We start from the raw sequence: 24,211 nt of genomic DNA, 5'->3' as shown, positions 1-24,211 counted from the left end.
TGCTTTTAATTTGTACCATTATGATGGTTCTATCATAAACTTTTATCCATTAAATTAAATGCATAATGAAAAATGTGTATCAAGTAATAGCATGCCTGATAGAGAGGAAAACAAACACATATTGTTGTGTTTCTTTCGTTCTGATTTTGCTTTTAATGTACTATAAAAATGCATAGAAACTATTATCAAGGATATATCAGAAAAGATACGGCCTGTGATTGATGATATAAAATACAATTTACAAGATAACAGGAAAATATCAATACTGACTTACGAGAATTCAGAACAATTCATTAATGCAAAGCTATGCAATTTATCTGATTCTATCTTTTCCAAATTTTCTATCAAATACAATTTTTTTTCAAATAAGCAGTGATAAGTGCTAATTACCAGCGGATGATTATAAATTGTATTTGATGTGACTTTATCTGTACAAAAAGGAAATTACTGAAGAAATACAGGTTGTATTTACCATAAATAGACAGAGAATGGCATATTTACACAGTTACAAACCGACTTCATATGTTCCATCCAATGAATTGTTATTCGTCTCAATTGGCCACTAACCTGAGAGTTGTAATAAAAACCGTCTTATTCAATTATCACTTTTAAATTTGATACTATTACTGGATCAAAACAGCTAACATAACTCAAATATTATTATGTAATTAGATAAATAAACACATTAAAAATGAAAAATGAAAGCATATTGTAATTGAAAAGTGGCTGCTTCTACATAAAATGATGCTCTTCTTCAAGATACAGCATTGAAATTGAATTACTTATATCATATTCTGTCTGTAAATACATCAACTCATAATCAGTACAAGAATAGGAGGCGGGTTGATCCTTGTGTATCTTTCCTCTTTTTGTACCTTATCATCAAATATCCACCTTATACTATTTGATAACTTTATTATATATTAACCGTCTGTTCGTACTTAACTTCACTTCCAAAATTACTTATCAGAAGACTTTGTGAGATATAAACACAAAACTTTCTCAGATTTAAAATAAATATAACATATTAATGTACGCTTAGATTATAATGCTAATGTTCTTTAAAATATAGTTTCATCTTTTTGAAGATGTAAAGATATAGCAATCAATGTAAGAGTAAAACATTTAGAATCTTTGTGGGAATTTCAACTTAAAACATCAGAAACATAATGCCCTTGTCATATGAAATTTTAAAAGATCTTCAATATCCTATATATTTTCGTTTAATATCATCTTAAATAGTTTTAGATACTTGTGCTATTATCAGGTTTTGCAATACGTTTATCAAAACGTTTATCAATACGTTTATCAGTGAAACAGATGCAACAATTTATAAGCATTTAATAAAGGAGCATGGGCTGCAGTAGGTTTAAATTCAAGATAGTTAGAATTTTGATATATTTTGTCACCGGCAATGAGGATTGAAATTAGATTTAAAGGATTTATTTATAAGTTAATATGTACTAAACATCCTAATGTAAAATAGTTATTTATGTATACAATATTATTATTAAAGAATGTTTATCAATGCTATACAATGCATTATAATTACATAGAGGATATTTGTTTGTTTGTGTGTAAGATGAAATTTTATTTCATCGAGTGGGCTTTAAAAACAGTATTCTCACGAGTGGCGTAGCCACGAGTGAGAATACTGTTTTTAAAGCTCACGAGATGAAATAAAATTACATCTTACACAACAAACAGACAAATTTTCTTTTTATTTTATGCTTTAAAACAAGTTAAAACGAAATTTCCATAATTTTAACGTTAATATTAAAATCTGTTTTCCCCATTGAGAGCCCCATTTAGAGGGAATTTCTCATTAAAAACAAGAAGTCTTGAGCTGAAAAATAAGTCCGCTAATCAAGGTTGAATGACGGTGATATTTATTCATTTTATTAAAAAAATATGAATTATTGCTTGTTTTAATAATAAAAACAAACAATTCTTTTAGGAGAAAAAGTCCAACCATCCATCCATATTTCTGTTACTTACTGCGAATTTATATTAGACCTGGCTTTGTAAAATGTAAGCGGCAGCCATTTTTTAAAGTTGTGTATTTCATGGGAGGAAAATAATTGTGTAAGATTCAGAAGGGTATAATTTGGATTTGTTAGTCATACACCTTTTTAAAAGAAAGAAAACTTATTTGAGGATTGTAACAGACAAAAAATAAGTGTTGACAGAAGTGAAAACATTCAGAAAAGGAGCTAGGAAAATGGAAAACTTGGAAGCTTGCTAAGGCTTTGTAAGGAACGCTGGGTTGATTTACTTATTTTACGAGTGATGGCTGTCAATGCTTTTCAATTTTTCATAAAGCATACGGCAGTTATTGCTCGTAGGATACTTTAATATGCCCAAATGTCATCAAGAGCAGTTTAGCATGGGGAAGGAATGTGTTTTTCAGACTGTAAAAACGAAACAAAAAAATTAAGAGACGAAATTTAGTGATTGGAATTTGAAGGAATAGAAGTAAGTTTTCTCTCTTTATTACTTTTGACATTTAAGTTATTTATCTATTTCAGCTTTGCTAGTTTTTTAACAGCCTGATATTGTCAGAATTGTCAGTAAAAATAAAATTGAGGTACCACATGGGGAAAATCTTAAAAAAGTAGTTTCGTCATTGAAAAAAGTGAAATTATATTTTGATAATTTTCACTGTGAAATTATCAAATATAATTTTCACGGATAAATCAGTAATCCACTGAAAAGCATAAAATAAAACTCAGTAATAATCAGGGTTAAACATAATACAAAAAAAATATCATTATGCCATATCCATTATCCTTAGAAATCTGTAGCAAAATGGAAGTAATTAGAAGTAATTACTTTATTTATAATTTCGAATACTTGTCTGTTACTACGAAAGTGTATATAATTTAAAAGAGTGTCTCGGGTACATAGAAACTCTCAATTATCAATGTTACAGCAATTATGTAATATAGTTCTTAGAAGAAATGTCAGGAGACCTTAGTGACTACACAGTTACATGATTTCTTTATTTATATATAAAGTAAAATATTGCCAGTGTCGTCAACATCACATACATTAATTTGTTCTGCGTTTACAGTATTCACTACATCTATGTTTTTCTAGAGATTTTGTAAAATCATTCTGTGTGCAAGTAATTAGAATCAAATACATTAAACTTATATCTGATATTCATTTTCCGTTGATTATGAATTATTTTGAAGAAGTTAATTCATTGTACGATATTAGATTTATCAGTCAGAACTAACATTGATGTTTTACATCAAACAGAATTTAATCTATTGAACTGTGTGTTCTTTACATTATACTTAATTAAATATATATATAGACAAACTTTGGGATATACACTATGTATTTTGAAGCACTTTTCCCCAAAATATGCATTTTTCATTTAGTTAAAGATGATCTGTAAATAAACATTCAAAAGTGTATTTTAATATTTAACTTTCATTCCTTTGAAAGATCAAAGATAAGATGAAACCAAAAGTACTTTATCTTTAAAGCACTGCGGATATTTTTTTCAACATTTTAAGTTGATTGTATCCACCAAGGAAAACATTATCTGTATCATTTATAGCATATAATTTTTGTAATTGAACATTTAACTTGAAATTCAAAATAAAAAAGTGCGTGTTTAGGGTAGGTACATACAGAGCTAATGTACTTTTTAAAAATTTTAATCGCAAGCAAACACTTTAATAATAAATGATTATTATTGAGATCACTCATGCAGGTTAGAAATATCTCCGTTTCAATATCTTAAGGAAATTTCGATTGTAAGATTACCGTTCACAGTCAGGGCAATGCATTTAAAGACGGTGATACTTCTTACATTAAAATCTACTCCATCATTTTCCCGAGGATTATTTAGGAAACAGTCTAACTTAAAACCCACTATTGTTTTTGAGATGCCGATATCTATGTTGCTGGCGTGTATTTGAATGTGTATGTGATTTTAAAGCAGAAAGAAATGAAATAGTGATTTGAAACCTTACATTCTAAGGGCCAAGTGATACAAGCTACTTGTTAGTTTAAACAATTTATTTCAATTTATACAACATAAATATATACAGAAAGCATATACAAACACATTTTTATAAAGAGAATAACATTTAAGTTATAGCTAGAATGTGTAAAACAACAAAAATATATTTAAATCTTTGCAATCTCTACCTAAAAACAACAATAAATTGATGGGAAATTCCTAGATATTACTGACAAAGATATATCAGAGAAGATAAGGACCATTGATTGACAAGACAGAAATACAATTTACAAGATAAAAAGAAAAGATCAATATATATCTTTTGGGAGAAATCTGCGCATTTTTTTTAGATTTTATCCATTGTCCCAAATTTAGTAAGTCATATGAAAATTCAAACATGTTTAAATTCCTTCTAATAAGTATTTGGGCTGTGGTAAATATTTTGATTGGAAAGGAATATTTTTGAAGTTGCTACACGTGTAAATTTCTTTAATTTGGTTTAAAGAAACAAAGAAAAACTAAGACTTTTCGCAGTAAATAATTGTTATTTATTGCCTCCAGAAAATATTCACAAAAAAATACATGTTTTATGCTAACAATTGATTAACATGTTTGCCGAATGATTGATGGCTTTTTAAAACATTTCCATTTAATATGAATAGATGTATTAATGACAATGATACAAATGTTATCTACACCATTATATCATGTTTTTATCACTATATTGTTTTTGATAAATGATGATATCTGTGTCAGGTATAAATATATCAATTATGTTTTATCTGTTAAGGAAGAATTCTTATTTCATCTTAATTTCACATTAAGTTGCAAGAAAGAACCATAGTTACAACAACAAAAACATATCTGAAAAGATTATATTTTAACCAATACAATTTCTTCTTATATTTTACTTGATTCACATGATTTAACTAGAATCCAGAGGTACATATTTAATTATTTAACTAAATGTTCCAGAGACATATGCTTGTTAAGTAAGAAAGATTAAATAGATAATTGTCATTTATTTTAATGGCAAAATACATACATACAAACTAAATAACTACAAATGATTGTAATTTTACTTTTTTATTACAACTAATTCTGAAGCCAAGTATGTTATCATAGTCAACGAATATCCATAACGTTTGCGGTGAAACACAAAATATTATCTAAAGGAAGCATAACAAAAAAATGTGTGCAAAGTAAAAAGAAAACTTAGTGTTTGAAATTATTTTTTGTCCAATATGATCGCAGTATTTCAAAAGAATCGTAACACATTTACTTTAGTAAATCAGCAAACTGTTAATCAGTCTAATAAATCGGCTGTTTATAAAAATAATTTAAAATACTAAGCTGGTTAACATTTATAAGTACGTATTCGCGCCTCTGACCAATCTAATTTTGTTAATACATACTTATAACATAGCTTATAATCAGAGAACAATTAATCCGTAAATACATATTTACAATCATTGACTATGACAAAAAATACCAATCCATAAATACCTAAATTTTAACAATCATCTTTCTCAAAACACTTTATTCTTGATGTGATGACAGTATTCCTATTTCAAACCTTAATGTACCATTCTTTATTCATACAAATGTCAACAAAATCTACTTCATATAGCAAAGAAATAAAAGAAATATTCTTATGAATTAAAACTGTAATAATATGTCTATAAATAAATAATGAAGGTCTGGTAAGGAACATGATATTCGTAACCTCTTAAAAAAGCGTTACCACTTGATTGCAATTGAAATGAGCTCATGTGTAAACAAATAATATACTCGCCCTACACGTTTAAAAGTATTGGCGATATGAACATACTTGTATCACAGATACATACTAAATATACATGTGCAATCTGTACAAAAGAGATTTGCTCAAATACAGAAATTTAAAAGTAATCAAAAGTATGCAAACTGGATTGGATAACAATCCTTTTTTTGTAAAGTACCAGAAAGACTGACATTCATTTTTTTTAATAATTTAACAAATAAAACCTCACACATAGTTAAAGCCAATAGAAATCAGGCAATATGCAAAAGCATATGAAACAGTGAAGCATGAAAAACTAGAATGTTAAAGAAATACGGATTACGTAAAATGATTTAAGAGACTGAAGACATTAAGTTATAGCAAGGAAATCACTTCAGTTGTGTGAAATTGCACGAAAAATGATTCCGCAATGCTCATTTATTTTATGTTTTTTCAAGTTATATATCATTCCAGTGTTCGTATTTGAGATAGCAAATGTTCTCGTTTCAATTGATAATATCATCTGCATGTATGTTTCTGATGGTGTACTTGGAATCATGAAATGATCACATTTGATTTTTATACATTCTTATAGTATATATTATCAAATATCCCTTTGGTTTGATAAGGATAAATGTGTCCCTTTGTTTCTTTATGTTCAAACAAATATTTAGGATATGGTATGACACACATACTTATAAATTCAATGCCCTATATAAATATGCTTTGCTATCTCATTTCACACGTTTTTATCTGCTAAACAAATGGCCCTTATTTTTGACACTTTACTGAGTGATAACTTAACTTCGCAAGTCTTACTCTGTCTTTTCAAATACACCTTTTTTCAATATCTTAAAACAATATATTGGCCTGAATGTCTTTATATATAAAGATAAATAAAATATTATTCATCAAAAAAAATGTAAATAACTGACGCTGTCTTTTGATAAAATCAAAAGCATTTTTCAGGTAAATTATCTATATTCTATTTGTGTTTATTCTATTATGCGATTATACTACTGTTTTTTTTCTTGACTATCTAACATGGTAAAGTAGTTAATATAACTATACAATGCAATGCAATTATCACAAAATCCCGAAAAAAGCCATTATGTCATTTTGACACCAGTATTAACAAAAAATCGAAACATGTGACCCCACCCTGTTTAACTTTGAACATGTAAATGTACCTTATCATGAAATAAACTTTTGTTTGCTTAATCGACTTTATTTACAATCTTATTTATAGTGTATAATATAAACAAAGACTAGCTGTTGACAAATAGAAAAGCCGTAGCTTCTGTTTTTCTTAATATAGACTCCAGTGAGTTGATTTCTTATACGCTGATAAGAATAGTTTCGTTTCTATACCTTCGATTGTGTTGTGTGTAAAATGACACATATTATTAATAAAACGGGTTTTATGTTAATAAAGGTTACCACGTTACAGAAAATACGAAAATATTAACTAGATGAACTACCTTACTTCTTATATAATGACCTTTTTAGAGACTCCACTGAAGCTTTTACATGACGGGACTGGAACCCCCTGCCCCAAGATTTGTGAACAATTTGTTGTAGTTCTTGACCAATCACTTGTGTGCAAATTTTGAGGTCATTCCGTTATCCTTTTTTCAGACTAATCTTTTTGTGTGACAAAAAATAGAAGTAATACAAGGCTTTTCACTTAACCGGGCTAATAATCGCAAAGAAAATCCATATTTATTTAATTATAAATACATTTCTACATTATTCTTTGCTAATTGTTTACATTTAAGGTACATGAATTGACTTATGTAAGAACTTCAAATTTTAGGCATTTTGATCTCAGTGGAGCTCCTTTAAAATTGTTTTTTAAATGTTTATCAATATATCAAGACTTTAATAATAATTATTTTAATTAATGATTACATTATTTCACATGCAATAACTTTCTTTTTTGTTAGATACTAAATATATGGCATTTGCATGATGAAAGATACGAGTGTTATGGACATGCCTGTAGAGCATTCATGATATATGTTTTAATAGTTTCAGAGGAAGATGCGCAATTTGCTTTAAACGTCGAAATAGTCGACACATTCCATTGTTTTAAATATGACATACCGTCACAAGTACAATCAATAGGCACTCCGCTGAGATAAAAATAGGCCAATGACGTGACGTTTGTCACTGCAACAGGTACATGGTCAAGATGCGTATGTTCTAAAGCTATATAACTAAGATAAGGATTATGCCTGAATGCATTAGGCGATATATATGTGATAGGATTTCTGTTAATATTTAAAATCATTAAAGAAGTCAATCCTGCTAAATCTGGTGTTTCAATTGTCGTTATATGATTTTCCAAAATGTAAATTGTTCGTAATGATTTTAACTTGTTCAATGCATAGGGTATTCTTTCAAAATGGTTAAGTTGCAAACTTAAGAAGGTAAGTTTTGAGTCACTTGGGACTTTACTGTTTTCTATATATTGAAGTTTATTATTATATAGAGATACTGACGTTAGTGATGGAAACAAAGAAAACATGTCTGGAAATATATGGAGGTTATTCGAATCTAATTTTAAGGTAGTTACAGAAGTCAGTTTTCTACTACACGGCTCTAAAATTGAGGATTTATTCTCCTGTAGGTTGCTATTATAACTAAACTCAAACGACGATAGATGACTGAGATAACATATTGCAAAGGGCACCTTTCCAAGTTTAGATTCCTTAACGGAAAGGTATGTCAATGTCTGCTCAAAGCCATGAAAGGCATGAATGTCTAAATGCGAAAAGGGTATGTGATTTACAGACAATGAATGCAACACTCGAAGGAAATGAAGTTCATGTGGCCATTCTGTAAAATGATTGAAGTCAATGCTAAGTGAAATTAAACTTCTGCCTATATTTGACATAACTGATTCATCAAGTGAATGCAAAGGGTTATCAAGAATATTAAGACTTCTTAGTTTGAAAAGATTTCCTATTGCCAAAGGTAAAGTTGTAAGATTGTTGCTTTGCAGCTGAAGATTTGTTGTATTTTCAATCCCACTAAATGCATTTGTTTCAATTGTCTTTATCTTATTACCATCAAGTCGTAAATCTATTTCTGATGCGTTGACTGAACTAAAATTTCTAAATGCATTATTGAAAATAATGCTCAACTTATTTGTATAAAAATACAGATATAACTTATTAACATGATAACTAGATTGTTTAATAGCAGGGATGCTCGTTAAACTTTTACTGTCACACCTTATGTAGCTGCTTCCAGAACTTCCAGAACACGTGCAAGGTGACGACACTGGACAATTATCGACGAGAAGAAACGCTGAAGGTGACTCAAGAAATGCTGCAAGCAATATGATCGAAATCTGAAAAATATCACAATTATTGTCATGTACAAAGGAAGACAATGTTGATCGAAAGTGAGGTTATATTTTTTATTCGCTGTTAAGTTGAGTTAACTAAGTAATACATTTCAAAAGACCATAACAGCGATTGATCAATGATTTATGATGAATCATGTTAATGATACATTATGATACAATAGACAACTTTAAAAACTGCCCCAATCTCTCTGAAATTAAAATTTTCTTGATGATATCCAGAAATTTTCGTTGGTCATGTGGATTATAAATTATGTTTCTAAAGTAAAATATAACCTTGAACACAATTATGGCAAAATATCACGTTACTTTGATTTTAAAATGATCACTGACTACTAACTTTTGGATGGGCATAATGACCATTTAATTATCATCTTATTTTGCTACTAACATTAATATTATTTTTTAAATTGATGCGAAATGCACCCAAATGTAACTTATACAAATATTTTAATTAGCATCATCATATGAAAATATTTAACCATTCAGACTCGATATTACATAGTATCTCTCTCTCTCTCTCTCTCTCTCTCTCTCTCTCTCTCTATATATATATATATATATATATATATATATATATATATATATATATATATATATATATCCCTACACATTAGCCCTGTTACGTAGGTCAATGGCGGGAAATACATCGTTTTAATCGGACTCTTGTGTTATACAATTGTAGCATTACGATGGCTGTCCCATTAAGTTTGTTTGTTTCCTTTTACGCCTTTTTCCAACAGTATTTCAGTCATATAGGCGGGTAGTTTCCTAACCATCGTTCCTGGAGAGTTACACCAGTACTAGACTACCTTCCTCCGCTCTAAACTACCAAAGCATCTCCTGGGGATCGAACCCACGCCAGAGAGGTAACTGGATTAGAAGTCATCGACTCTAACCCCTCGACCACGAAGGCGGTTGTCCCATTAAGTCATGGACAATATCGTTTGAATACAAAATACTTAAAGGGCTTCTACAAAACTTTTACGATATTTGCTTTGCAATTGCGGTGTAAACATATAATATTATAGCACATTATACGTATTTAAATTTGACTACACAGAACAAAATATGAAACTATCTCGCGACGCAATGCGGCCCATGCTCCAACGTCATAACTACATTAATTATATTTATATATTATAACATTACTAGTATGTTAATTATGTTAAATTTTCTCCTAATTAAAGTATCACCTCTCTGAAGAGTTCAATTTTGATATCAAGCCATCTACTTATAGAGGCATTCACAAATTGTCTTTTGAAATAATCGGCACAGTCAATTTCTTATAGCTTAAATTTTCATAATAACAAATTATTTACTATATAATATTGTTAACATTCCATGATCAGTTAACTATCACTATCACATCTTCACATCTTTGTTGTTGTTGTTTTTTGGGGTTTTTTTCTTGTTTTTTTTTGCGTGGGTTTTTTTGTTACCTCTTACATATTTCATAGATACTTGTGTACAAACGATCACAAAACATTGTGGTACTTTTTCACAGTTTTTACCTTTTTTAACATGACCGTAGGTGTCAATTAGGACTAAAATCAGAAATTGATAATCATCTGCTGAGCTGCGTCAGCGTCAGATTGCTTATAAGAGCACAGTATATAGTTTTTCACGTTTTTTCCGCATTGAATCTGGGCAACATGCAAATCCACGCATCAGATAATAAATATAACCGTATATGAAGGTCTCGGTCCTACTTACAATTATGGTTTTCCTCATTTTGATTGCACCTATGGTCATATATGTTTACCTCTAGTATCCAGCACCTGGAATTAAAAGATGACATGCATTTAAAATATAGCAATTTTTTCACAAAAATAAAAACACACAAAAAGTCATTTGTAGTAAATTGAAACAGAATGTTACATGTTTAAATGTAGATATGAAACATATAACATTTCTCTTAAAGTATTTAAACAGTTAAGGAACTACATGTCATATGATCCGATCATAATTTTTTGAAGTGAACCTTACCTTATTAGCTATTATAGATGAAACAAAAGAGAGGGAAAGTCTTCAAAATGCAAGCGATTGCCAAGCTCTGGACAAACTTTATTTAAACTGTTATATATATTGTGTTTAGATGATAAGACGATCCCAGCTAAGACAGATATTTGACAATGTCAATGTGTAATTCTAAATAGGTAACGTTGGTTATCAGTCTGATGACCGATATATGAAAATTGCAACGTCCTTGGCAAAAGTAGGACTGAGATGAATGATTGATATTTCATATAATACTTAACTAGGTGAATGGAAAAGCATTGCTAATTATAAGGAAATATACATCTTTACATACATTATATAATCGTTTTTACTTTAGTACAGTTATTTAAAAAAAGGCAAATCAACTAGGAATGAGAAATCTAAATCGATGGATATGGTCAAAATGGCAATAACCGTTGCAGAAGGTGTATATTAAGTAATAATTTATGTCACATGATACGATTTTGTTTTTCATCATATGACTTTTCCATGAGGAATGCTCAAGATACTATTTATCTACTGTGTAAATCATATACTTGTTAACAAAAAGGTTTTCGGATCATACTAAACCATGTCAAGAGAGCTAACTCCGTGCATGTACGAACTTGTGCCTGCCTGTCTAAAATAGAGAAAAACTAAACTCCTTAAGAACGTCCAAAAACTGCAAAATTGAAAATAATTGTAGGCTCGGTTTGATTTAGCACACCTTAGCACCAGCTTAAGCATTAATCAACATTTAAACATATAACATTTAAACATATAATGGTGAATTTTTCACTTTGAGAAAGAAAACAAAGAAATAGAACTTTCGCAGATGTGTTTGTACAATGTGACACGTTCGTGCTATTCCATGAAAAGTGGCGTATAGTCTCACAAGTAAAAGAATGAGTGTGCCCTAAAGAAGAAAATAACTGGCAGAAACAAACAAGATGGAATTTTGAAGGGGGTTAGGGGTTATGGAGCCTGCATCACAGATAAGACGTCAAAAGGTAGTTTTTAAAAGCATGCGAAAGATAAGATAATATAAGATAATCTTTATTTATAGTCGGTTACAAAAACATATAAACATATCCTAAGCTTAATTATACAATACTCGTTTAGGAATACTTTAAACACATAACTAGAAAAAGATCAACTAGAATTGACTTAAAATACGACAAACACAAATATAATGTCGTACTAAAAGATGTATAAGGATCGAAAATATAACGTCCTCTTGATAGAATGCAAGGGGCAACGTTTAAGTATTTTTTAAGACCCATTAAGACTTTCTTACCGATATAAGGGTCTGTATGTTTTCATCCAACCATTGGAATTTTATCAACAAAGAGAATACACAGTTACATGACTTGCATTCAACTGTAAAGTAAAGAAAACCATACCTACCAAGATGTATTGTATTCAATTTATTCTTCATTCAGTCTTAAATTATTGTCAAATATAAACTGTCAGAAAATAAAAATATTGGAGTTCATCAATTGCAATGTTAGTTGGTGTTTTGCAATTACCACCACTTCTGTCTATGAATAGGCTCAATCAAACCGAGATTGCAACATTTTTAATTTTGCATTTTTGTGCGTTCTTGTGGGATTCCGTTTGTCTCTTCAATATTGTTTTTGTTAATATTTTTTGTACTTTTTGTTGTTTTGGTTGATCTTTTTGCTTGTTTTTATTGTCCTATATAATAAAGCCCGCATTAATGCCATATGGTGAATTTTTGGTTTGACTGAACGAGGTAATCTTTGTTATATTTTTCTTTTCTTAATTAACAAGAATCTAAAGAATCGATTCAATCGATTACACCTCATTTTAAATAGATAAGCTGCCCCACACTAAATGTGCTGGTGATTATTGCATTAACAAGTTTATATTTTAAGGATATGAAAATATCAAAATTAGCCTTTATATATTATTGATATCTAAACTTTTAATACTAATTCTTACTACAATACATTGGGAAATTCTGTCTTCCCAAAGAACAACCACCTATGAACTAAAGTAAATTTGGCCATATCAGGCCATTAAAACTATTTGTAAATTTTCTTTATAATATGATTATCAATACAGCTTTTTGAAATAATATAAATAATATTACGTCTAGATTGCGACGTGTTAACCACTCGGCCACGCCGCCATAGACTTCATTAGACTAGACTGCAATTACTTTCATCACCATCAGGATGAGCAATTAAGTTTATTTTAATTTAAATTCAAACTGCTTTATATTGTTTAAAATCAAAATTTTCGAAACGAATGTTACTAGGAATACAGTATAGGTTTATATGAGCCAGTGATAGGGGGATTGGACGGTAACTTGCACTTTTTGGTATCCGCCTTGAACCGGTCCAGAAACATCAAGCCAGCAATATTTTTCAATTCTGTCGTTTTGGGCGTTCTTAAGGGATGCCGTGTGCGTGCGTGTGTTTAAGTATCTTAAAATAACGACGCAAGAATCATCCTCCAGAATTTAACAGCACATGTCAGTGGCATCATCAGCCCATATTTGTCAGCAGAACTCAGTTGCATTTAATAGCATCAGATTTAAAAATAAATATGAAAAGTTGTGATTGACGTTTGCAAAATAACATTTGGCTTCAGGATTTGATGAGGAAAATGACATATGTATGACCATGTTATTGTTAATGTGTAACCAAATTATCTCAATATCTCAAAATACGTTTATTTAGATAAAGAAATGAAAGACCTAATTAATTCATCAGAGGTTCTCTGTTCTGTTGTTGTTGTTGTGTTAAGTTAACACTCTTTGATAAGGGATTGTCCTAGTAAGGTATTAGTACTTCCTCCTTAAAGCTTGACTTAATTTCAATTCAAACTTATCTATCATGACGTTGATGTACATATATTTCATATAAATGAATTAAAACCACGTTTTCCTGTTTTCAGATTACACTTGAAAGATATACTATGCTCATTCTTGAGAAAAATATTTTAATCATAGAAATTTATCCAGATCTATGAAATGCTTACTGAAGATAACTTATTTGAATAAAAAAATGATTAAACTATGTATTGTTAGCCGCGTTCCATAGCTATAACAGGACAAATAAAGATCATGGTATTTTCGATAATATATATATATTGTGACCACCTGTAGTGTGTAGACTTTTAAACATGTCTGAAGTCAAACATGTTTATTTCATTTTTATAAAGAGACTGTGTAGCAGCTATTATCAATAATTTCTGATATCAAATTTGAGCAAAGTATATCTTTAACTATCATATGTAGTTTGATACATGGTCAATCTTTTAAGCTAGTGCATACTCGTATGTACTTCAATATTTGAATCAAACATAAACACTAGGAAAAGTATATGTCAGGTTAGGAGAATAGATGATGAGAACACTTTCTCCTTTACATCAAGTTTCTTAAGTAAACGCAATTTTTTAGTTTATGTCTATTTTTAAAGGGAATGACAAAGCTATGCATAAGTTACTTTTTTCATTTTTCCTTTAGAACCACATTGAGTATAATAATCGGAATACCAATCAGTCGTTGTCTTTTAACTCCGTTTTGATTGATAAAAGATATTGGCGTCTAACAAAACGGTTCTATATGGCAATGTCAGTTTTGCATGTGTTGAAATGTGCAGAGTAGCAAAGAAAATATACTATGTAACATAACTGTATATTGTGTTCTGGTTATATTATATTAATAAATACTTGGAAATAACGCAATTGAATGCATGTGCATTGTCGAAATCCATTTGTACACAGTTTGACAGAATATAAATATAATTTTCGAGCTTACAATATTCGATGCTGTCGAGACGCATTGTACTACTTCTCCGTTCATGCGCTTGGCTTAAAAGAAAACAGTACTCACGATTTGTGATGGTAAAATGTAAAAATAACATAATATTATGAATCAGACTGAAAATTAAGCTTGTATTGAAATAATATTTCTTCCAATCATATACGCGGCAAAAGGACATAGGTTACAATCTAAAGTTCATTAAGCTCAGTGAAAGTCCTGCGGTCCAGGAAATTAAATACAGCGTCTGATTTGAACACATAATAACTGAAAAAAAAATTTCCGAAGTAAATGTAAAAACTATATATAGTATTGTTTCACATGTAAATACGATAAACTAGTATGTATGCTTTAATTCAAGTGTATATGTATACATTTTGTTTCTCCTACTTCTGTGCCCAACATTTCCACAGCTTAATCAAAGACAATTATCTGACCAGTATAATTCATTAGCGGTTATTTAAAAATTGAATTTCAAACTCTGTAGTTTTTGTTTACAGTGTAACATTACATATTCATTTGATCTTGTTCCTGCTTGTGAAAGAGATACAGATTGGGATGATGACCCATATCGTTGGCGTGATTTGATAAAAATGATGTTATATGTTTCAAGAATAGATAACAAAGATCCTTGACACAAGTATATATAACACACAACATTTAATCATAAAAAATAAAATAAAAAGCTTCTCGTTAACCAGGTATTTGCGATTTTAGTGTATTTTAAAGAACGTTAATCAAACAAGGTGTTTTCTGAAAAGAATATTTTTATTTCGTATATTTATTTACATAGCAAAAACTGCAACATTACTTTGGAACCATAACAAGATTAGTTGTGCCGTTTGACCTTTCAAATCTAGGGCATTTGAAAATTAAATTGTTTTTCAATGAATCTGAATTGTTGTTCCATACATATGACAATTCTCATATATAAATTGATTACTTATCGCATTTACGAACATTTTAACCTTAATAAGTCATTGCAGTACGCTAAATATACGTCAAATATTCAGAAACCTTATGCCAATTTTCACAGAGGGTGATTGTTCATATCAAATGTCAAATCCTTTTAAGTGTCTGCTATCTTTCATAAGGTTACACGTTAATGTGTGTCAGTACAAGACATAATCGGACAATATTCATATCTCATAATGAACATTGAGTTTACTGGTAGTTTAGATTTAAAACAGATATGTTTCTGTAAGGAAAAAGCTTACGAAAAAAATTACAAAAGCAATATACCAATGGTCAATTTAATTGACACTCTTTGTCAGAGTTAATCATATTTTTGCAGTAAAGTGTCCATTAAAAGTTTTTCTAACGCTCTTATAATGTCTGCACAGAATAAATAATTTTCTTGTTAAAATTCTTTGGATACTATTCTGTTGAAACACATGTCATTGAAAATGTACATCCTAATTTTTGATTAAGGTTTGTATCCCCCGGTCAAATAAGATATATATACATTTGCCCTGATGATCATAAGAGAAACCGGTTGGCAAATAATTAAATAAGTGAACTCATGGACTGTGTTTTTTGAAATAGCATTTCAAAATTTTTACATTAATTAGTTTGCAGTATTAAGCAATTTATATGTATATACGAGTATATATACTTTACAAGATAATAATTAACAAAATTGCATACGCTGTTTTAAAACGTTATTTTTTTACCAATTGCTTTATACTTAAAGTTTTTTATGAATTTGGCAGATCATATTGTAAGGATCTAATCGTTAGATTGCCTACTATTTAAAAAGAATTTATTATGAATTATTTCTATTAGTTATTTGATAAAAATAAAACGATTTGTAATAAACTATTCATAAGGACTATTAATTAAAGAACCAACGGTGTAAAAGAAATGAATGTTCATCACATTTTTATAATTCGTTCAATATCTAATTATAATGTGGTTTAAAGATTTTCGTACGGAAATAATGAAATCGGATTTTTAAGGGCTGAAAGCTTCCGGATATAACACACACGCACACGCACCAACACACACACGCACACGCACATGCACACACACACACACACACACACACACACACACACAGAGAATTACTTTCAGATCACAACTTTCATTGGAGGGCGTCTGTTGTTATCAACCGTTGTGGGTTAGAATTCCACCATAGATATGTCTTGCCGGAGGGACATCTGAGTAGAATCAACGACGTTTAAAATGTTGGTGTGTCGTTAAACTTCCCCACTCCGCTCTCAATAAGCCCCAAATTTTAATGGGCATTCAAAGCATAAAACGAGCACAGTATGAATAAATAAGTCAATTTTCCTTAAAATTATGAATTATTATTAAGTTCCGATTTTCATTAAAAACGTATTTCCCAATTTCCATGTTGTAAAAGAATAAAATGTTCATCAAATGCTTTGATGTACTTGAGCTTTTAATTGCTTGTTTTTTTTCCATCGTGATAATAGATACGTTTTTTGTTGAAGTTGTAAATCTTTTTGAGGGCTTAAATTTTCATAAAGAATACCAAGTAGTAGCTCTCCTTTCAAACGTTGTTTTATGTAAGTTATGCTCGACAAAAGGCCAACACTATAAAAACATCAGTTGTCTTAACGCAGTTTGAAAACACGCTAATACTTCAGTACAACAGACACGTGTAATAATCATTGTAAGTTTTCATTTATTTTCTTATCATATTTTTTAAACATAATGATACAATTATCAAAGATAAGTTTATAATACAGGAAACAATGTATAGCATATACAAAGTTTGTAAATTAGGTACAATTTCCAAATTTGGATGATATAAAATGGGTACATTTTTTCATATAAATTTCAAATACTGATAACAAATATAAAATTTTTACACCGGCTGCTGGTATAGACTGGAACATCTAGCTCGAGGGTATCCGAGTTTCCGCTGGCAGTAACATAAGAGCTAGAGATTCTTGTCTGTGACGACAACCAGTGTTTGGTTCTTTGCTTTTTTCTTGCATATAACACATTAATCATTATTCAGAAAGATATAATTTAAACTAATATTTTGTTTAGCACTTTTTTTCTTATAGAAGCGTATGAATTTACAACTTCATTCATAACGGCAAAATAATTTCATTCAAAGAATGTAATTTATTTAAACATGGCGCGTGGGAATGACGACATTTGAACTACGCGGGTTGTCTTACATATGGGGGCGTATTTTTTTCTAGCATCATTGTAAAACGGTAGATGACTATGTCTAATATGCAAGAAAACAGAAATGTATCATAAGGATATTTTTATAAATATTTAAAAGCACAAAATGTTAAAAATATGGTGGCTGATTTGGGCTCTGTAGTCTTTTTGTCTATAATTATAATTTTGTCTGATTTTCGTGTTTTCGAATGTGGCCCCGCAACGCGAAAGTGCGTCAATTTGTCATTTTGTCATATTTTCTGCCTTCGTCAGGCGCCCGAAGTAGCTAAAGATGAAAACATGAAAATACAACAAACGTATTTTCATTTTTCATCTGGCCCCACGGAGCAAAATTACGACATGGTAAAACTCAGCCACCATATAATAGAGATCACAATTTCGTATGAGCAGTTAAATAATGAAAAATATTTTTTTTCTCGAACAATTGCTTATCTGCTATATAAACAATGTAATATCCGAGTATATATCTTACTTTCTCCAACAATACTAATATATCATTTGTTTATGGTATATTGTCACATATCATACTAAGTACATAAGTAATAAACCAATTCACTTTAACAGAAAACAATATTTTATACATAAAATTATAATAATTCTAAAATAAATACTGAACAAAACCACTACATAAGTGTGTGTTTTTCAAAACAAGGACAATAGCAAATATTTCAACATGTATTTAACCATGAAAACTTTTGATATGTGTATACATACTGGACACAAATTAATCACATGATGTTGCTTATTTCAAAGTTATTGAATTATTACGTACTACAATTTACAGTAAATATTTCATATAAAAACGATCAGCTAAACAGTGTATTAGACGCTTCCATATGATAATCTTACCATGTCATATACACATAAAACAAACTCAATCTAGAATGGGAATGCCCCTCTTAAAATTCGTTTTAATACACATAAATAGATTCGTTTTGTATCAGTATCTATTTTAGATTCTGTGTTAATCATCAACATAAACATCGTGATATTTTACCTCATTCGCATTTCCTAAGATTTGTTTAAAACCCTTTATAATGCCATAATATCGAAATATATTCAAATACCATTAGATTGAACAATATTCAAATGTCATATCATCGAACTTATATTTTACTGGTGCATATTTAATTGACAATATTAGAAAATTTGTTTAGGAGTTGAATAACTGATAATGTTACATAATGTATAACAACAATTCTGTTCAAATGTTAATATCTATCAATGTATATATAAATATTATGTTAAAAGTAAAATCCTCCACAAAGTGCACTTAACTTTAATTTTTATGATAATTAATAATGTATAATGAATCAATAAAACAGATCCGTTCAAGAATCATTAAGAATTAAAAAAAAAAAACAAGTGTTTACATCGTAACACTTACTTAGGATAAGTGTAATTTGCAAAGCTGTAAAGCAAATCTGAATTTAAAACAAAAGTTTAATAATACCTGTATACACTTTGAAAATTTGAAACCGGCGATTTTAATGTTATTGTTATTTCATTTTTAGGGTGTTTTATTTTTATTAGCAAAAATATAATCAGACAAGAGATTAAAACTCTTTCTTGACGTTACTTAAATGGAAATTCGAAGTAATCCGAATAAAATTTAGGGTCTATGGACATGTTTGTAGAGAAGTCATGATAAAGTGTTTGATAGTTTCAGATGACGATGCACACTTTGTTGAAAATAGCGAAATAGCTGATACATTCCAGGATTTCAAATATGACATGTCACAACTGCAGTCAATTTCCCTTCCACTCAGATAAAAAAACGAAAGTTTTGTCAAGTTTGTTACTGCAACAGGTACATGATCAAGATGCGTATTATCTAGATTTAGATCATTTAAATTAACATTATGCTTAAATGCGTTTGGTTCTATATACGTAATGGGATTACTTTGAATACTTAAGGTAACTAAAGAACTCAATCCTGCTAGATCAGGTGTTTCAATTGTCAATATCTTATTGTTGTGAAGATACAGTGATTGCAAGGATTTAAACCTGTTCAATGCGTATGGTATCCCTACGAAAAGATTAGACCGTAAATTCATAGTAATTAAGTTTTGAGTGAAAGGGAATTTTAGTGATATCTATGTATTGAAGCTTATTATTATAAAGAGATAATGATGTTATTGATGGGAATAAGGTGAAAACATTTGGAAACATATGGAGGTTATTTGAATCTAAGTTTAAGCTTGTCAAAGAAGACAATTTCTTACCACATGGCTCGAAAATAGACGACTTGTTTTCCTGAAGGTTATTATCATATCTAAATGTCAATGACGAAAGGTGACTGAGATGACATACAGCATAAGGCACTTTCTCGAGTTTAGAGGAAACAAGAGTAAGGTTTGTGAGCGTATTTTCAAATCCATGGAAAGCATTTATGTCTAAATGCGGAAACTGTATGTTTTTTACGGTCAATGTCTGCAACACTCGAAGGTAATGAAGTTCACCTGGCCATTCCGTAAAAAGTTTTAAATCTAAACTAAATGAAGTCAGATGTCTACCTATATTAGACATAAATGATGCATCAAGTGAATGCAAAGGATTTTGCAGAATGTCAAGATTTCTAAGATTATGCAGATTAAGGATTGCCGATGGTAAAACTGATAAATTATTTTCATCCAGGTTAAGACTTATGTAGGTATTAGTGATTCCATTAAAAGCATTGCTTTCAATTGCGTGTATCATGTTACTATACAATAGCAAATCTATATATGAAGCGTTGATTGAGTTCAGATTTCTAAAAGCATTATTTTGAATAACGGTTATTTTGTTTGAATTAAAATACACATATAAATTGCTCACATGAGAACTAGACTGTTTAATATTAGGAATGTTAGTTAAACTTTTACTTCCACAATTAATGTTGCCGTCGATTCCGGAACTAACAGAACACGTGCAAGGTGATGACACTGGACAGCTGTCAACGATAAGAAACGCCGAGGATAACCCCAGGAAGGCAGTAATCAATAAAATCTGATTCTGAAATTCATTAAAGTTATTTAATTACAATGTATTTAGATATTCTAGGACCATTAGATATTGAAGGCTATTTAAGTAAAAATTCGGTTCATATAAATTACTTATAATTGCAAGTTAAATCCATTGATGCAATTTTAAAACTTTACAATATAAGAATAAGTAATTTACATGAATGGATTTTAATTTACAAGAAAAAATAAGAAATTATTTACATGAATGGAATTTGTCTTTAAATACCCTTCCATATTTAAATGACAAAAACCAACACGAATGTTTTTCTAATTCAACATGACTTTTATATTATATAATTGAACTATTTATATCTTATAATGAAAAAAAAAAACACCAACACGTTTTGAGACATTTTAACACTATCACTCATATTACAAAATACAAATGAATGTAATTAAAATCATGTTTTACTTTATAAAGGTGTATTACAGTCATCATATTTTAAATATTTTTTATTTGAACCACAGGTTGTTATTATATGCATTCTTATACAAATAAATCTATATGTCTGCGTTTCAATAAACTGTGACCCTTTTTGGTAGCTAGCATAAGAAACAAATTGAATCCTTATAAATTTAGAAAGGGGGTTTGCGGAAATCAGGCTTGAGAGGAAAAATGCTTCAATTGAGTTGAATACAATAATTAGTTATCAACAATACAAAATGACATATTTGAAAGGAAATGTTTATTTTATAATAAGTGAATGTCTACTCACAAGTAAAATATTTCTCATTTTAGAACACGAGCTTTACCCCCTTTGAAAGACAATTACGTGTATCTGAAAATTAGAAAATAGTATGTGATTATAACTATCTCTTATATACGTATATATTACAATTTATTCATATAAATAGAAAGCGACATCAATTAAATTATTTAGAGTGAAGATCATCGTCATAATTTGTTATAATATAGCTGTTGTAACATTCATATAAAATTCTTTTTATATTTTATGATCACAAAGATATTATACAAATCATTTTACTTTATTTATATGTATCTGAATATTTACCAAAGAAATAATAGGTACCTTATTTGTTGTAGGTAAAATGAAAGCGAGCTTCAATCTTTCTTATGCAAGCGACCGCTTAGTTTTGACTTTTGATAAGCTGTTATAACGTATGTCATGGATTGATAAGGCGGTCCTAGCCAAATCAGTTTTTATAAGATTGTGTAAGCAGACGAAATTTTACTTCTAAAAGCGGACGTTTTAAACTTAAGCGCATGCCGTCCTTGACATAAATGATCGGTGATGTTTTAATCAGTTAAATTAAGTTGTACTTATTGCTCCTGTTTTTAATGTAATTCAAAACATTGGGAAGTCACAAAATCTGAGAAAATCCTAAAATGTAGAAAAACTTAATCCCGAAAAGAAATCAAACTATAAAGTAAACGACCATTGCTGCAGGTTATGTTATTAGTCATAAGACTTTTCACAGGTTAGATGATCCTATATAAACGGTTGATTAGAAATAATGCAAACAACCGTTTTAATACGGCAATAGAAATTATAATACACCAAACATTTATTTAGAGAAAAAGTGTGATTTCTTCATATATCGACAGTAGCCTTGTATATAAAACTATTTAATACCTATGATACTATATACAGTAACAAAATCTAGGTTATTTCAGGGCCATTATAACATGATCTAGGTCATTATGCAATTTTGGCCGCCTTGCTTCTCGGCATTATTTTTCCATAATGAGCGAGTGAATGAGCGCACGTTCAGAATGACGTAATAAACTCTCAGTGACTTTCAACATGGCTGGTGACGTTGAATGAACTGTAGTCACTTTCACACAAAATATTTGAAAGTTCAAAATGACATTATCACAATCAGCAAATTATAACATTAAAGATTTGTAAACTCAAGACAAAAATTCCAAAAATGATTTCAAATTGACGGTAGAAAAGAGATAAAATCGGTGGCATTTAGACCTAGACATCAGTCTTAGAAACCGTTCTTGAAAGCACAAAACATCATAAAAAAAACTAGCACAAGATCTAAATTCAATTCTCACAAAAATGTTAAGAGTAGGGTATTCTATTTATCGTAAAAAAACACCATTACAACAACATTTTTTATATTTATTTTGTGTTGTCATGTTTTCTAAGTTAATCGGAAGGTTAAAGTGTATGACAGATATTTGTTAAATTAACATTGACAACTGTCCGTTTCTAAGAAAGACCAAGATTAGCGGCGATGTCTAAACGCCGTATTTCGAACATAGGTATTAAAGACGTTAATACTTGGTTGCTGCTCGCCATTATGCGATAATGGACCTTTGGCCATTATGCACATCTTTGGGCCATTATCGCATAATGGCGAGCAGCAACCAAGTATTAACCTCTTAATAAACGTAACGATTATCCAGCGACATTATAAACTTGCACTATTATTAAAAGTTATGCATTTGACGGTAGTTCATAATTTCCATTTAATCAGAGTAATGCTCTATACTTACATTAACCTTTAATGTTACATGTATATCGTAATACTGTACAATTAAGTATAAACTTGTTTTCTATAACCACATAGATGCAAAAAAATTAAAAATGTTTTTTCTGTTCTTTTAAAAGTAAAGTTTATGAACGTCTTTGATGTTTTTTAATATTCTAAAATAGAGAGTATTAAAGACTCCCTAAAGAACACACAAAATTATACAGAACACTTGTTCGGATGAGTTCAAAAAATGGGTCATCTCGATTGAAAAAGGAGGTCACATGCGCTAAAAATAGAAAAATCTTGTTAACATTCTGGTGGCTACTGCATTGAACCATATATCCTGGAAATTATTCTGAAAGTTTGTTTTGATAGTTTCTATGTCAATTTCAAATATTGGTCACCAAGGGTAAAAATCTAGGTTATTCAGCCAAAATACGGGTCAAACACCTTTATAACACTAGAGGATACTGTTTTGATCTAATAATCTCTGGATTTTAATGACAAATTCAAATATGGGTCATCTAGGATTAAAACTAGATCACACAGCTCACATATAGAAAAACCTTGTTAACACTCTAGAGGTTACTGTTTTAAGAAAATATCCTGGAAATTGGTAAAAAATGTTGTAATAGTGATGTGTAGATCAAATTCGAATATAGGTCACTTGTGTACTAGGTGACGCAGCCCTTATTTTGGAATAACA

General features: G+C 29.7%; 2 protein-coding genes across 2 annotated transcripts; both read right to left on the bottom strand.

Annotated features, from left to right (window-relative positions):
* Window positions 1–4,504: 4,504 nt before the first annotated feature.
* LOC132748231 (leucine-rich repeat-containing G-protein coupled receptor 5-like) lies at window positions 4,505–11,249 on the bottom strand. Its single transcript, XM_060737795.1, has 3 exons — window positions 11,104–11,249; window positions 10,831–10,895; window positions 4,505–9,099 (listed from the first exon to the last, which is right to left on the bottom strand). Exons 2-3 carry the CDS (start codon window positions 10,867–10,869, stop codon window positions 7,729–7,731), a joined length of 1,410 nt encoding a protein of 469 aa, XP_060593778.1. The 5' UTR covers window positions 10,870–10,895; window positions 11,104–11,249; the 3' UTR covers window positions 4,505–7,728.
* A 7,459-nt stretch (window positions 11,250–18,708) lies between these two features.
* Window positions 18,709–22,435, bottom strand: LOC132748227 (leucine-rich repeat transmembrane neuronal protein 3-like). Its single transcript, XM_060737791.1, has 3 exons — window positions 22,089–22,435; window positions 21,774–21,836; window positions 18,709–21,046 (listed from the first exon to the last, which is right to left on the bottom strand). The coding sequence occupies exons 2-3, from the start codon at window positions 21,789–21,791 to the stop codon at window positions 20,093–20,095; spliced, it is 972 nt and encodes a 323-aa protein (XP_060593774.1). The 5' UTR covers window positions 21,792–21,836; window positions 22,089–22,435; the 3' UTR covers window positions 18,709–20,092.
* Between the last annotated feature and the right edge of the window lie 1,776 nt (window positions 22,436–24,211).

This window comes from Ruditapes philippinarum, unplaced genomic scaffold (genome assembly GCF_026571515.1).
Source record: "Ruditapes philippinarum isolate M1 unplaced genomic scaffold, ASM2657151v2 ctg353_1_1_1_1, whole genome shotgun sequence".
In the NCBI taxonomy this organism is placed as follows: Eukaryota; Metazoa; Mollusca; class Bivalvia; order Venerida; family Veneridae; genus Ruditapes; species Ruditapes philippinarum.
Note: the sequence above shows the minus strand (reverse complement) of the source record. Positions and strands in the feature narration are given on the sequence as shown.

Coding starts and splice junctions, on each gene's coding strand:
- LOC132748231 (XM_060737795.1), bottom strand. CDS start 10,869: ATGACCATAGGTGCAATCAAAATGAGGAAAACCATAATT. Junction 9,100..10,830: donor AAATGAGGAAAACCATAATT/GTAAGTAGGACC, acceptor GATATTTTTCAG/ATTTCGATCATATTGCTTGC.